The 15,627-nt window shown below is 45.6% G+C and overlaps 1 protein-coding gene across 2 annotated transcripts in view; it reads left to right on the forward strand.

The window, feature by feature from the left end:
• aff2 (AF4/FMR2 family, member 2) overlaps positions 1-15,627 on the forward strand; it is a 267,260-nt gene that overhangs the window by 153,113 nt on the left and 98,520 nt on the right. For both annotated transcript variants that reach the window (XM_077235761.1, XM_077235762.1), the window contains exons 5-7: positions 1,676-1,762; positions 3,845-3,878; positions 9,359-9,416. In XM_077235761.1, the coding sequence (XP_077091876.1) occupies positions 1,676-1,762; positions 3,845-3,878; positions 9,359-9,416 (179 nt within the window). The remainder of the gene's footprint in view (positions 1-1,675; positions 1,763-3,844; positions 3,879-9,358; positions 9,417-15,627) is intronic.

Here is a 15,627-nt window from a genome sequence, read left to right on the forward strand (position 1 = left end):
GTAAAAACCTTGTTGACAAGACTAGCTCAACACCCTTTAAACTATGTTGGCATGCAGTTGCCCAAACCCCTGTTCTTCTGAAAGACAGTAGAAAGGCCCATCAGCCCATTTATCTCCTGTTCTCAAAGAGGTGAAGTGATTCTCCATGGAGAAAAAGTCTAAGCCATCAACACGCATTCCAAAGAGCAAACAAAATCCTGGTCCAGGCTCGTGCACACATAACTTCAATGTTGTTTGCTTGATGTTTGCTCATAAAACATCTTGAACAGAGCCAGGATGAACAGATTTGCAGCTGTAGTTGTCCACAGCTGGATTTTAGAGTGGCTGTGAATTGCTTAATGACAAATGTGCTGCATCAATGATGATAAACTGGATTATAACCAGTTTTTAGATTTTAGTGATTTAATTTTTTTATATGTAAACAATGTCAGGCTTTATGTGGATCCTGACCAGATCATGAATGTTGGTGCAGCGTGTCACTTGACTGTGTGGAAATCAGATGAGAGCATGCAGACACACTTTAACCATTTAACACACAATGTCATGTGTACTGAGATGTTCATGTCTGTTCATAGAGTAGAAGTTTATGAATGCCTTTGCATTAGATACAGTGTAACAATGCATTAATGCTGCAGAAGCTTTTCTCAGAACTAATTTCCCTTTTGTGAGCCATTCCTGAAATAACTTGAAATCAACCGGTGATTTTTAGTATATTTTTAATGTCAGTTCTCCTCAGGTTGAAAATAATCACATTAAATCAACATGGTCAACTAATGTTTGACAATCAGAAAGTATCATGACACAGTTGTCTTAGTTTTGAACAGTAGTATATCTAATATTTTATCATTTGAAAACAAACAAATCTTTTTTGTAAAGTTTGAAAAGTGTACTTCTTTTAAAAAAAAAGTTACTTGGATTGATATCTTGCTATGTGATGCCAATACATTCATACACTTGTAAGTATTTAAATACTTTTTGGGGTCTTTGTGATATTGCAAGTAAAGATACAATTATCATAAAGAGGAAGGGAAAAAGTAAGTATGTAAATCAAATGTAGCACTTTTCTAATATTTCTAAGAACACTGAAGGTTTTCTGAACGAAATGTTTCCCATGTGAACACAGATATGTGTAGGATGTATAGCTGAGCTGTCCAAGAAAGCATACGAGTAAACAGTCTCTGATCCGGCCTGCTCGTGTTTGGATAACCTTGTTTGGCTCCAGGAGCAACGCTCCGTTGCTTTTAATAAATTTCATTTGCAACTCAAAGCTTCCACCGCCATGCCTCGCCCCCACTGAAGCTCGGAGAAATGAACGGATTTTGTGTGCATTTTTCTGGAATGTAATAACACAGGTTTTCTTGGGAGAGAGTGTGCCATACTTGCCCTGAAGATTTCACAGTATTCCTGCGTGTGATGTCATTAGGCAAGATGGTGGTTTTTTTGGAATAAGCTCTCTTCAGAGGGATTATCTGGGATGGTTTGCAAATTGTCATTTTAGCTATCACTTCTGATAATTGAATCATATTTGTGCTCTTATGAGACCTTGATTGCTTTTCCCATTGATTCATGTTGATAATTGATCAATTTTATCAATCTATCTATCTATCATTCTATCGTTCTATATTATCTGTCTATCTATCATAACTAACAGTGTGTTATTGTTGTTCAACCGTAGGAGATGACCCACTCCTGGCCTCCACCTCTCACTGCCATCCACACACCAGGCAAAGCTGAACAGACCAAGTTTCCCATTCCTTCAAAGGTGGGCTGTCTCTCTCTCTCTCTCTCTCTCTCTCTCTCTCTCTCTCTCTCTTTAAACTTTTTTTATATAAATGGACTTCATCATCAACATTACAGAGTGTCATGACATAAAATTATGTTGCTAATGATAGGTTTTAAAAGGCAAGCAGTTGATATTTTTCAATCTTCCTCTGGCTCTGTTCAGAAACAGTGAGCTGTCTACTGCCTCATTAGCCGCCTTCTAAGGCACTAAGATGGAAGTTGCTTTGTAACGCTCTACATAAGCAGCAACTTCACACGCCATCGGAGACTCGTACTTATGCCGTATTTTAAGTACAATTGGATGTTAGCATGTTGCTAAGCTAACAATGCAATACACTAACAATCATAAAAAAATGCAGCACACACAAACATAGGGATTTCCTCAAAGCTGAATAACTTATTCGGAAAGGCGCGGAAAATAGCTTACAAACAAATAACGAATTCTACCGAATAATGGGAAAAAATATTCGGCTGACACATCACTCCTTGTGTTTGCTGGGTGAGCAGGGGATAGCATAATATTTTACATAAACCTCTGAAATCCCTACTCTATAATAATTGTCAAGTGAATGAGTGTAAACTCTAGGTATGAAACGGGCGCGAATAACTGCATTGTGTCTCTACCCGACTCTCAGAAATCAGATATTGCCAAGGGTAGTTTCAACTAAAATACTACATCATACGCCTTCTCTAATACTTGATATGTCTATTTAAATGATTTAAACCTTGTACGATATGATAGGCTACACGATAGGCCTGTTTGTTTCTCTTGCTCACTCTCTCCCAGAGTTTTTCTTTAGCCAGTGATGTGTTCAGATTTGCATTTGTATGCATCGTAAAAGTTGTTTTAGCAATTTTCAACCACTGAACGTACCATGTTCTCTAATCAGCTATTTTCTATAAAGTTTGACTCCTCTAATTTGAGGTTGTGGATGATTGTCCTGACATAACTCCTTTTATTTAACATTTGGGGAACAGGAAAGGTCCCCAAGCCGGGATTCGAAAATGCGTTGCTTCCGGTTTATAGTTTAGGGTTTGAGACCTTTAGCTTTATCACGAGTTTAATTTTGCTAATTTAATAGTTTGTAACATTCTTTCCCATGTCCTCACACAATCTTTATACTATGAGGAATTCTGATAAAATGTCCAAAAACAAACGTTATTCGTGTTTCCATGTCCGACCAGACTTTAGGGTTTTTGTCATAAAGTCCATAAATCACTCTTCACCTGATGTCATGTGGCAGGCATCCTGAGATGTTGGAAGGATAAGCGATGTCATTAGCATGATGTCAGAATGTATTTACCTCTCAGCTGCCTTGGCTTAAGCAAAGCGTGACCCATGTTGCTTCTGACCTAACTTTGAGAACAAAAAACTCTGTTTAGCCAGTTATTCTGCTGTCCATGTGTATTACAGATAAGGGTAAACCACTTCATCACACATCACAGTATCTTTACCTGTGAGAATAAACCTGCAGAGTTTGCGAATGGTATTCCAAATTGAAATATCTGGCCTGTTTAAGTTCTGGACTTTACACACTCAAGTTTCCTTCAAATCCCATGACGGTCTTTTCTCTTTGCCAATTCCGTCCACTGTTTGTCTCTTAATAGGACATGGTCTGAATCTCATAAGTTGGCCTGGATGACAGTGCTAATAATACGCTGACTCTATAAATCCTGATGTGAAGTGCCATCAGCGGGCGCAGACGTCTCTGCACCGCACCGCTCAAGTGTGATTTGTGTGCCTGCTTTAATTGTATTAGTGTAAAATCAATTAAAGCTATCAGCAGAACTATTTCCCATCTGTGGCTGCTCCATGTGAGATAATGCACAAAATGTAGCACTGATATTTTTTTTCCAGTCAGATGTTATTATCATGCCTGTTTATTTGTTTATTTGTTTGTTTGTTTGTTTATTTGTTTATGTATTTAAAATATTTTTAATTGTTTAATATTTTTTAATTATTATAAAAATATATAAAAAATAATATATATATATATATATATATATATATTTTTTTTTTTTTTGTCTTTTACTACATCTGTCTTTCTCTTTCTATTTGCAGGATTCCCAGCATGTGGCCTCAGGATTCAATGGAAGTAAGGAACATCTTGTTTCTACATGTCACGTTTTAGCTCATGCACTAAATTCATTGCCATGCAGTACTGTAAAAAAAGCCATAAACTTCAGTTCCCTTTCGTTGTCACTCCGAGTTACGTCGGATGACGACGAATGGGGTTTCGCTTAGAAAGCCTATCAACTTCGAGTATTACAAAATGAGCCAATGGCAAAGAAATGCCATGGGTCTGCGGAATTTGCATGGCGTAACTCCGCCCCACCTCGTGGGTATAAAAGGAGAAAGCCGGCAGCAAGCAGATATGTTTTCGCTTCGGAGCCAAGTGTATTCTTCTCTCCACAAGCCATCTCTGAATTGTCAGCTTTACAAACGAGTACCTCGAGTGTTGGTGTGACGGCGATCTACGGCGAGAGCGTGCTTCCTGCTGATCTGTTGCAGTGGTCTGCCAGTCGGTGCGTTTCTCCCCGGGTGCTTCAACACTTGAGTTTTCTCTCACTAAAAGAGCTTACACGTGGCACGTCTTTTTAAAGATGTCTCGCCCGTGTACTTCTGGTTGCGGCAGATTGGTATCGGACTCTGATGGGCACGAGCGTTGCATAGTATGTTTGGGCATTGATCATGCTAGAGCAGCGCTCGTGGATGACTCATGTTCTCTCTGTGGGAACATGACCATCGCGTCATTACGGTCGAGACTCCGTGAACTCGCAAGAGTGAGAGTCCCCTCATCCACCCCCCGTCCTGCGGCTGGTGGCCAGGGTGATCTGAGGGTTACGGTCTGGAACAAGGCGCCGACTATGTGTCCGCGACCCCAGCCCCCCTCTTCAATGACGGTGCCCGCTAGTGAACTGCTGATTCCCGCGGGTCTACCCTCTGGTGGCCCGCGTGCTTCAGTTGAAGCTACAGAGGAAGATGCCATGTCTGTTGCAGCATCACTAGGCGGGTTTGACTCTTCTGGAAGTGAGGGCTCGTCACAGCTGCCACCTTCCGGTGTGCATACGGCTGTGCTCGAGTCTGATCCGGAGATGACGGCCATGCTTTCCCGGGCAGCCGCGAGCATCGGACTTGAGTGGAGGCCTCCACCCTGTCCTGAGCGCTCGCGGCTGGACGATTGGTTTTTGGGTAAGGCCGCCGACCCTCGTCCTCGGCAAACCCCAATACCTTTCTTCCCGGATGTGCATGATGAGATCTCGAAGTCCTGGAAGACCCCCCTGTCTTCTCGGGACCGCTCGCTGGTCTCATCCGCCTTTCCTCCCCTCGATGAGGCAGCTGCCCGTGGGTACACTGGGCTTCCCCCGGTTGAACGCTCTGTTGCCATGCAACTATGTCCTCAGAGTGCTTCTTCTCGGGGCGAGCCTAAGCACCCATCCAAAGCCTGTAGATTTTCGTCGACCCTGGTGGCGAAGTCTTACAGAGCGGCGGGACAGGCGGCTGCTTCACTGCATGCTATGGCCACTCTGCAGGTCTACCAGGCCCAGATGCTCAGAGACATGCACGAGGGTAGGACAAACCCAGGGCTCTTTGATGAGCTGCGTGCCGCGACCGACCTTGCTCTCCGGGCGACGAAGGTTACTGCGCGCTCCCTGGGTTTGGTGATGTCCACAGCTGTGGTCCAGGAGCGACATCTGTGGCTGAACCTGGCTGACATGCGGGACGCTGAGCGGACCCGTCTGCTTAACGCCCCCTTGTCCCAGGCCGGCCTCTTCGGCGGTGCAGTTGAAGACTTTGCCCAACAGTTTTCAACTGCCCAGAAACAGACCGAGGCCATCAGACACATTCTGCCCCGCCGGCCCGCTGCTGCCTCCACCTTGCCGGTCGCGCAGACGCCTCGACCTGTTTCCCGCCGAGGGCGCCCTCCTGCGGCTCCCGCCCCTCCCGCCCGGACCACGCAGCAGCCTCCACCCAGGGCCGGTCGCGGAGGAAGCCGTAAGAAGGCGCCACAGCCCTCTCCTGCCCCGCCCCCCGCTAAACGCCGGGCCAAGCGGCGCTCCTGAGACGGGCTGCTCAGGGATGATGATTGTTTCTCAGGAGGTGGTAGCAGGACCACTCCTTCCCCCGGTGGAGGGCCGGGGGAGAATCTTTTGTTCTCCACTCCCCGCTGCTCACCCACGGGTGGGCAGCACCCTAATGTGGTTAAAGTCAGAAACAATCCCCTCTTCCCTGAGCTCACAGAGTTCTCGGGCGACACAGAGCGCCGCCCACAAGCCGTGCTCTCCTCGCCCCCCTCTGTCCCAGAGGCGGTTGACACGGCGTGCCGTCCACGGACCGCTTCGCCCCTGTCCCCCTCTGTCGCCAGACCCCTGGCAGAGCAGGCCCCCGCGGGACGACCAGCCTGGTCCTCCCCTGGCCCCCTCTGCCAGGGCGCGGTTGCTAACTGTGTCCCCTCTCCGGGCCGCTATGCCGTCCACATCTGGGCCAGTTACTCCGCTTCGCTGCCCCTCCGGGGGGACGCCTGTGGCTCGCATGATCCCGTTGGTTCAGTTCCTGGGAGCCTGGCTCCCACGCCGCTCGGATTGCTTCATATGAGACCGCTTCAGCTTTGGCTTCGCGACCGAGTCCCGAGGTGGGCATGGCAACACGGCACGTTCCGAGTACCAGTTACTCCGACCTGCCGTCAGTTCTTCACCCCGTGGACGAACCTCGATTTTCTCAGGGCCGGTGTCCCCCTGGCTCGAGCTTCCCGGCATGTTGTTGTCTCAACAGATGCCTCCACCACGGGCTGGGGCGCCATGTGCAATGGACATGCTGCTGCGGGCTCCTGGACAGGACCCCAGCGGCTATGGCATGTCAATTGCCTCGAGTTGTTGGCAGTACGCCTTGCCCTGCACCGCTTCCGAGCGTTGCTCAGGGGTCAACACGTACTAGTCCGCTCAGACAATACCGCCACTGTAGCGTACATCAACCATCAAAGTGGTCGACGCTCCCGCCGTATGTCACAACTCGCTCGCCACCTCCTCCTATGGAGTCAGAAGCATCTGAGGTCGCTTCGAGCCATCTTCATTCCCGGAGCGCTGAACTGTGCAGCCGACGAGCTCTCACGGCTTCAGCCCCTCCCTGGAGAATGGCGACTCCATCCCCAGTCGGTTCAGCTGATTTGGGACCAGTTCGGGGACGCGCAGATAGATCTGTTTGCCTCTCACGACTCGACCCATTGCGCCCAGTTCTATTCCCTGACCGAGGGCACGCTCGGCACGGATGCTCTGGCGCACAGCTGGCCACAGGGCCGCAAGTATGCGTTTCCCCCAGTGAGCCTTCTTGCGCACACTTTGCGCAAGGTCAGGGAGGGCGAGGAGCAGGTCATTCTGGTTGCCCCTTACTGGCCCAACCGGACCTGGTTCCCCGAACTAGTACTCCTCGCGACAGCACCTCCCTGGCCGATCCCTCTGAGGAAGAACCTTCTTTCTCAGGGACGGGGCACCCTATGGCACCCTCGTCCCGATCTTTGGAACCTCCACGTGTGGCTCCTGGATGGGACGAGGCAGGTTTGAGTACCCTACCACCAGCGGTGGTGGCTACCATCACTTCCGCTAGAGCGTCGTCCACGAGACACGTCTATGCGTTGAAGTGGAACCTCTTCGTCAACTGGTGCTCTTCTCACCGAGAAGACCCCCGGAGATGCTCGATCAGTGTTTTGCTTTCCTTCCTTCAACAGGGGCTGGAGCGAAGGCTGTCTCCCTCCACCCTGAAGGTCTATGTTGCCGCCATTGCCGCACATCATGACCTCATCGAAGGTAAGTCGGTGGGGAAGCACGACCTGATCATCAGGTTCCTGAGAGGAGCGAGGAGACTGAATCCTCCTCGTCCTCCTCTCGTTCCCTCTTGGGACCTCTCAGTGGTTCTAACTGCCCTGAAGAGTGCTCCCTTTGAGCCCCTGCAATCAGTCGAGCTTAAGTTCCTGTCTATGAAGACAGCGCTCCTGGTTGCACTGGCCTCCATCAAGAGGGTTGGGGACCTGCACGCATTTTCCGTTGACGAAGCGTGCCTGGAATTTGGGTCGGCTTACTCTCACGTGATCCTGAGACCCCGGCCTGGATATGTGCCAAAGGTTCCTACCACTCCCTTTCGGGACCAGGTGGTGAACCTGCAAGCGCTGCCCTCGGAGGAGGCAGACCCAGCCTTGGCACTGCTCTGTCCAGTACGCGCTCTCCGCGCCTATGTAGACAGAACGCAGTGTTTCAGGACCTCAGACCAGCTCTTTGTCTGTTATGGTGGGAAGCTGAAGGGAAAGGCTCTCTCCAAGCAAAGGTTGTCTCACTGGATAGTGGACACCATTGCTTTGGCTTACCAGCAGCAAGGTCGACCGTGCCCCCTTGGTGTGACTGCCCACTCCACCCGGAGTGTGGCGTCCTCTTGGGCTCTAGCGCTGGCGCCTCGCTAACAGACATCTGCAGAGCTGCAGGCTGGGCGACACCTAACACATTCGCCAGATTCTATAATCTCCGAGTGGAGCCTGTGTCCTCTCGTGTACTCGCTTCAACCAGCTAGTACCGGACCCGCTCAGGTGTCTTCGCTTGCTCGCCATTCCACTCCACGGACTGGATACGTGCGATATTTTCCTCAGGTGAGCTTCTCCTAAAGCCCTGAGCTCCTCCAGCACTCCTGACGTCGGCGCCAGTGTCTATTGCCTGTGCGTCGGCTAGGTGCCTCCCGTGTGCATGGTCCCTCCTCTGAGCGACCCCCACATGTGTATTTCCACTGTAAGCCTCTCTGAGCGTGTGTCTTTCCCTTGGCAAGCCACCTTGCCACCCCTGGGGTTGAAATATTCCACCTGCGGCTGGACACCCCAGTGTTTTCCATATGCTTCCTTCGGGTCATATGTGTATTCTCTAAGTCCCCCCCCTCCGGGCTGGCATTAATTGCATACTTCCCCTAAGCTTGGGATATGCTTCCCAGTGTGCCTTGGTATTCCTGTGTTATATGGAGTCCTTTGTCCAGGCTGACAGGGATCTCGATTTACGCAGGGCACTGCAAGACAGCTGAGAAGGTGGCGTGATTAGATTGGTAACCCCATTCGTCGTCATCCGACGTAACTCGGAGTGACAACGAAAGGGAACGTCTACGGTTACGTATGTAACCCTCGTTCCCTGAGTAGGGAACGGAGACGTTACGTCTGCCTGCCACTTTCCGCTGTACCGCGGGGATCGCCTGAGCTCAGTCTTGGCTCCTCAGCGAAGAAACATATCTGCTTGCTGCCGGCTTCCTCCTTTTATACCCACGAGGTGGGGCGGAGTTACGCCATGCAAATTCCGCAGACCCATGGCATTTCTTTGCCATTGGCTCGTTTTGTAATACTCGAAGTTGATAGGCTTTCTAAGCGAAACCCCATTCGTCGTCATCCGACGTAACGTCTCCGTTCCCTACTCAGGGAACGAGGGTTACATACGTAACCGTAGACGATTTCCAATGACATGGAATGCTGTGTTATTGACATGTTGCTTCATGTGCCATATGCCTGGTATTTGGACATATGCACTTTATCTGATCTCAGTGAAATTCTTTTCGCAGAACGCTGCAATGTTCCTAGTAACAAGCCTGCAACCAAGTCTGTGCCACCACAGAAGTCGTGAGTATTCATTTGATGAATCATTTGAGGGAGTCTGAGAGAGAGAGAGAGAGAGAGAGAGAGAGAGAGAGAGAGAGAGAGAGAGTGTGTTCATAGTCTTTGCTTTGTTCCTCTGTAAAAACATTTCCCAGTGAAACACGTCTGTCCAATTCCCAGCTGAGAGGAAACGGCGGTCTTCACAAACAAACACTTCCCTTTAACCCTTTCTTAGACTTTCTCAGACATATTTAATGACACTTTATTCAATGTCTGTCAAATGGCATTGACTGAAGAGGATACAAATGATTTACTAGTAAGTCAACATTTTTGTCATGCAATGTAAGTTTTGCCTCATTTTGTTCAGGCATCGTAAGTGGAACATTATGCATTGCATTAGTATTGTTCATAGAAAAACAAAACTGGTGTGCATACTGTACATCTGTACAGATTAAAGGAACTTGGATGATCAGATACTGTTTTTAGAATTATAATATTATCCCACATTGTTAATACAGTTATTATTTTATTGTACATTTTTATCTTAGAATTAAGTTTCCTGTTCTGCAAAAATATTTAATAGGTATATTCAGAACTATAAAATCCTAAAAACAAAATAAAATTACTATCTTTGATATAACTTATCTATGTACGTTAATGTTTTTTCGCTAATTAGCGTTAATCGAACAACTATTAGGTGTGTAGGGCTTTAGTGAGGTTTGCGTGTGTTTGCATCTGCAGAAATTCCTTTGTGTTTATGTCAATAGGCATATTTATAACAACGACTTTCCGAATTCTTGACACTTAGGTATTAGACTTCCAGTTGCAATTTCACTATTTTCTCGTCTTCTAACATTATATTTAGTTTTTCAACATAACAGCCAAAATCATCAGGTACGTCAGAGAGTGAACTGTAATTTTGAGACAGACATAACCTTTGAAAGTGGTAGGCATATGCGGTTAAGTAATTGTTATCGTGAAGGTTAACTGTTTTTTTGTGCATTCTTTCTTTATCGATAAGAGAAAAAAAAGTGGATGGAAACTTGGCAATTGGTGCTAGAAAGTAAGATTTACAGATTTGTTTCACAACGTTCACAATTCAACATTTGTTTTATTTTACAACGACTTTCTGTGTGCTAAAACACAGATGGTTTTAATACCATGAGTGATTCACTTTGAAAAAAACAACAACACTTTTTAAGTTGCTTTTTAAGTTAATACGGACATTTTCTATGCATAACACAAAAAGTATTAAGCCTTAGTGGTGCCAACATGTGTAAGAATCTGTTCAAATGCAGATTTCTAAACAGATATGACAAAGTCAAACAAATGAAAGTGTGTGTGTGTTGGTTTGGAGAGGCAGCGATGGGGTGATACTGCAAACAATAGCTGGAGGAATGCTGCATTGTTTACTCGTGGAAGCCACTTAAAGGCAGCAGTTATCTGCTGATCTGCCCTCAGTCTCTGATATGTCATTTTCTCTTCATTCCAGAGACCCAAAGCAAGCCTTGAGCACTGCTCTTCATGTTTACTGCATGCCGTTCGCATATCCCACTGTCTCCTTACACTGCTCCATTATCCCTTTGCTTCTGCTCAAAATCACCCCGCTTGTATTCCACTCAAATATGTGCCAGATATTTGAAAGGTCTTAAATGATTTAACCAGTCCAAATGTTTAGGGATGCAGCCCTCAGGGCCAAGGACATTTCTGTCAATACTGGCTTTGTCCTCGAGAGCTGAGTGCATGAACTTAGCCTGAATGTTTGAATTGTAGTGAAGACAGAAATGAATATCAGGAAATATCGTGTTGACAGATATGTTACATGATATCAAGTAGCCTTTGCATTGTTGAATGTCAAGTGGGGACAACGGATGCGAGAACCAGTTTATGCGCTATGCTTGAATTGAACACAAGCAAGAACGAGATTTCATTTTCAGTTAAGTCAAAATGTATTTCTTTGACGGGACAATGGACAGTTTAGTTGGTTCCATTTATGGATGCACGGTCTTGACTAGATGTAACATATTCAGTTAGTGTTGTTAACTCGCATAACCTCAGGCTCAGTGATATTCCTCACTCTAACACACCGATACCTCAAGACTAACATGGAGGATTCAGATGTGCCATCTTATAAACCTTTAGCACTTGAATCTCTCCCACTTGTGCCACTATCATCCATTAGGTGGATAGTACAGAGGCTTTAATTTGAAGTTTACCGTGGTGAGGAGTCGTAAAACGGCACTTTTCCTCAGCAGATCGGCCATTTTGTAACCTCCTTGAGAGTGGCGGTGATCAGCGGTGTAATTTACTCGGAGCCTGATATTAGTCACACTCAACTGACGCTTTTCCCACCGTCTGTGAGAGCACACCAGAGAATATGGGCCAGTGGCAAACAAGCCAAGGATAGCCTCTACTGGTAGATTAGATATTCTCAGGGATGTCGCTTCGCTGGCATGTTCTGCTTGAGGATATTATTATGGTGTTTCATACCACTAAGTTGACTGATATTTTGTATTTATGAATATATTATATGTGTTTTATTTGACCAGCACCTTCACTTAAACTACCCCTACTATGCTATTCCAAAGGTTCCTAAGTTTGTTTGGGAGGTCTCCTACAATATGTTTACATGTATACAGGGTCAATAAAAACACTTTAATTTTCTCATAATATACATTGCACATAACCTCTTTTCTCAAAGACTCTGAAAATGATTAGTTTGACGATTCAGTCTCTAAACTCCTCCTTTCCGAGAGCTTGCTCTTTTCTAAATTGGTCAGATTGCCCAGTCTGTTGTGATTGGTCTACTCTGCTCTGATTGGTCACATGGCCCAGTCTGCTGTGAGTGGTCTACTCTGCTCTGATTGGTCAGATGGCCCAGTCTGCTGTGATTGGTCTACTCTGCTCTGATTGGTCAGACGGCCCAGTCTGTTGTAATTGGTTTACCGTTGTCGGAAATGAAATGCCCACTTCCATAACTTATGTGAAATGAACCAATCGGCTTGTGCCGTGTAGTTAACGTTGTAAATATCATCAGCTGCGTTGATCATCAGCCCATCAGCCTGTGCCATCTAGAGTTTCATAACAGAACTTGGCATTTAACATTTTATGCCTAAAATCATGGTGAATATTTTTTTTTTTTTTACTGGCTGTTCACAGTATTTTTTAGTTAATGGAGTGATACAAATAGATGTCCAAAATAAAACAAGAATTTTGAGCCGGGCTTAATCTAATGATCAGATTTCTGTTCTGGAAATGTATGCAAATTAGTCATGTCAAATTAAATACTGACTCAATTACACATTTAAACATTTCATATCAGAAAACTTGTAATCCAACAAATTATCTTACTTTACTGTCATTAATCAACTGAGAAAAGTATGAAAATATCTATTAGTTTTTTTTGTACCCTATTCACCTGTAGCGTCTTCATATCTAAGCCAGAAATGTTGTGTTGTGCATCCTATATTATCTATATCTAGAGATATGATTTTCAATCATAGCTCATTGTCATACAGTACACAAAGGCCTGTCTGATTACTCCATTAAACTCACACATTATACAGCATCTATCTCTCATACTCAACTCAGGGAGTCATCAAACTGTAATTGATTAGGCTTAATTAGTCATCAGAAGGAAGGGCAGAGGAGAGCGGTAAGTGCTCTCCTCTTGATGGAAAAGGTTGCGGATGGTCTTCAGCTTTGGTTTCTAATGATGCCAAGATGCTCTCAACTGCTGCAACCTCGAAGTCAGAGGTTCATCAGACAGCCTCAGATCTGAATTAAGAGTTCAAAACGCATTCTTAGACAAAGAAGAGGACGAGTATATCATGTAACCATTCTTCATAAGGGAAAATCACAATGCACCACCGTTCCAAAGTTTGGGGTCAATAAGATTTTCTTAGATACATTTTTGTAAAAAAATCTTTCATTAAGCAAGGATGCATTAAATTGACCAAAAGTGAATCTAAACACATTGATAAATACTACTTCAAATAAATACTTTTAAAAAAAAACTCCTGACAAATTGTATCACAGTTTTAACCAAAAAATTTAAAATAAAATAAAAAATAACTTAAATTAAGCATAACTGTTTTGAACATTGTTAATAATAAAAACTATTTCTTGAGCAGAAAATCAGCATTTTAAAATGATTTTTGAAGGATCATGTGACACTAAAGACTGGAGTAATGATGCTGAAAATTCAGCTTTGCATCACAGAAATACATAAAAAATTTGAAAACAACTATTTTGAATTGTAATAATATTTCACGTTATTACTAATTTTAAGTCAAGTCAAGTCAAGTCACTTTTATTTATATAGCGCTTTTTACAATACAGATTGTATCAAAGCAGCTTCACAGTGATAACATGAAAATAATATAACAAAGTTTGTTTCTAAAAGAAAATTGTGTCAACGTCCACCTTAAGTAAGGCAGATCAATAATATTATTGAATATTAAATGTCCCCAACTAAGCAAGCCAAAAGCCAAGGCAACAATTTTACTGTATGTTTGATCAAATAAATGCAGCCTTGGTTAACATAAGAGACTTTGACATCAGAGAAACAATAATAAATACATATATATATATATATATATATATATATATATATATATATATATATATATATATATACATATATATATATATATAATATAATATAAAATAATATAATTTATGTCTGATTTTCAGGTTTGTGTTTTTCACAAAAACGTCTCGGGTCACGTATGTAACCCTTGTTCCCTGAGAAAGGGAACGAGACACTGCGTCGGTTACGACACTAGGGGAACGCCCTTCAGCGTAGCACGTCTGAATTTATGAATGAAACTGAAACCAATCCTATTGGCGTTGTGTGATGACGTACGTGTGACGGCATAAGGGGATGTACACAAAAGCACGCCGGCACACAGAGATGTCAGCTTTTGCTATGAAGCAAGTGCTCCAGGCGGGGTGAGGTGTGGCGAACCAACGCAGTGTCTCGTTCCCTTTCTCAGGGAACAAGGGTTACATACGCAACCCGAGACGTTCCCTTTCGAGGGAACTCGAACTGCGTCGGTTACGACACTAGGGGAACGAGATACCCACTATAACACAACGAACCCCGCTCATCCTAGTGTGAAGCTGTCTTCAGGCACAATCTAGGACGAAAGCACTCGTGCACTGGGTGAAGAGGGAAGGTCCAGACTGTAAAACGTCATGAATGTGTGCGGAGTGGCCCAGCCAGCCGCCTCACATATGTCATGTATAGAAACCCCTGAAAGGAGGGCTCTAGAGGATGCTATGTCTCTGGTGGAGTGAGCCCTCACGGCCTATAGGTGAAGGCAAATTGCGCACCTGATAAGCCAGGGAAATAGTCTGAACAATCCAGTTGCTAATGGTCTGCTTAGAGGTGGGAAGCCCCTTCTTGGGCGACCCGAAACACACCAGCAACTGGTCCGACTTCCGCCATGAGGAGGACCTCTGGATATAACACTGCATTGCTCTGACAGGGCAGAGCAGATGAAGTCTCTCCTCATCTGCAGTCACATGAGGTGGAGGATGAAATGCCTGCAGAACCAAAGGCCGTAAAACATTAGATGGCACCTTGGGCAAATAGCCGGGCCTGGGGTGTAAGATGGCCTTAATGTTGCCTGGAGCAAACTCCAAGCACCCATTGGAAATAGAGAGTGCCTGGAGATCTCCTACCCTCCTCAGAGAAGTAATGGCCAACAAAAAGACCACCTTAAACGAAAGGTTCTTGGCCTCGGCCGACTCCAGTGGTTTGAAGGGGGCCTCGTCCAGCCCTTCGAGAACCACTGCCAGGTCCCAAGAGGGAACCCTGGTGCGAGTCACAGGTCTCATCCTCCAGGCTCCACGGAGGAAACGTACAACCAAGTGATGCCTCCCCAGAGGACCATCACTCAGAGGAGCGTGGAATGCCGCAATGGCAGCCACATAAACCTTGAGTGTGGACGGGGTAAGCCCGGCAGAAAATCGGTCTTGGAGAAACTCCAGTACTGAAGCCACTGGGCAGTGAACTGGGTCCAAATCACGCTCTCTGCACCAAATGGAAAAAACATTCCACTTAAGGCCGTATAACTTCCCTGTGGAGGGAGCTCTGGAAGTGAGTATAGTTTCAACCATTCGGGCCGAGGGTGGAGAACTGAGCCCCCCGCCTGAGACAACAGGTCCCTCCTCAGAGTGATCTGCCATGGCGGGCCTGCCAGAAGCAGGATGATGTCCGAGAACCATA

This window comes from Siphateles boraxobius, unplaced genomic scaffold (genome assembly GCF_051911475.1).
Source record: "Siphateles boraxobius isolate OS27281-9 unplaced genomic scaffold, OSU_SipBor_1 2, whole genome shotgun sequence".
Lineage (NCBI taxonomy): Eukaryota > Metazoa > Chordata > Actinopteri > Cypriniformes > Leuciscidae > Siphateles > Siphateles boraxobius.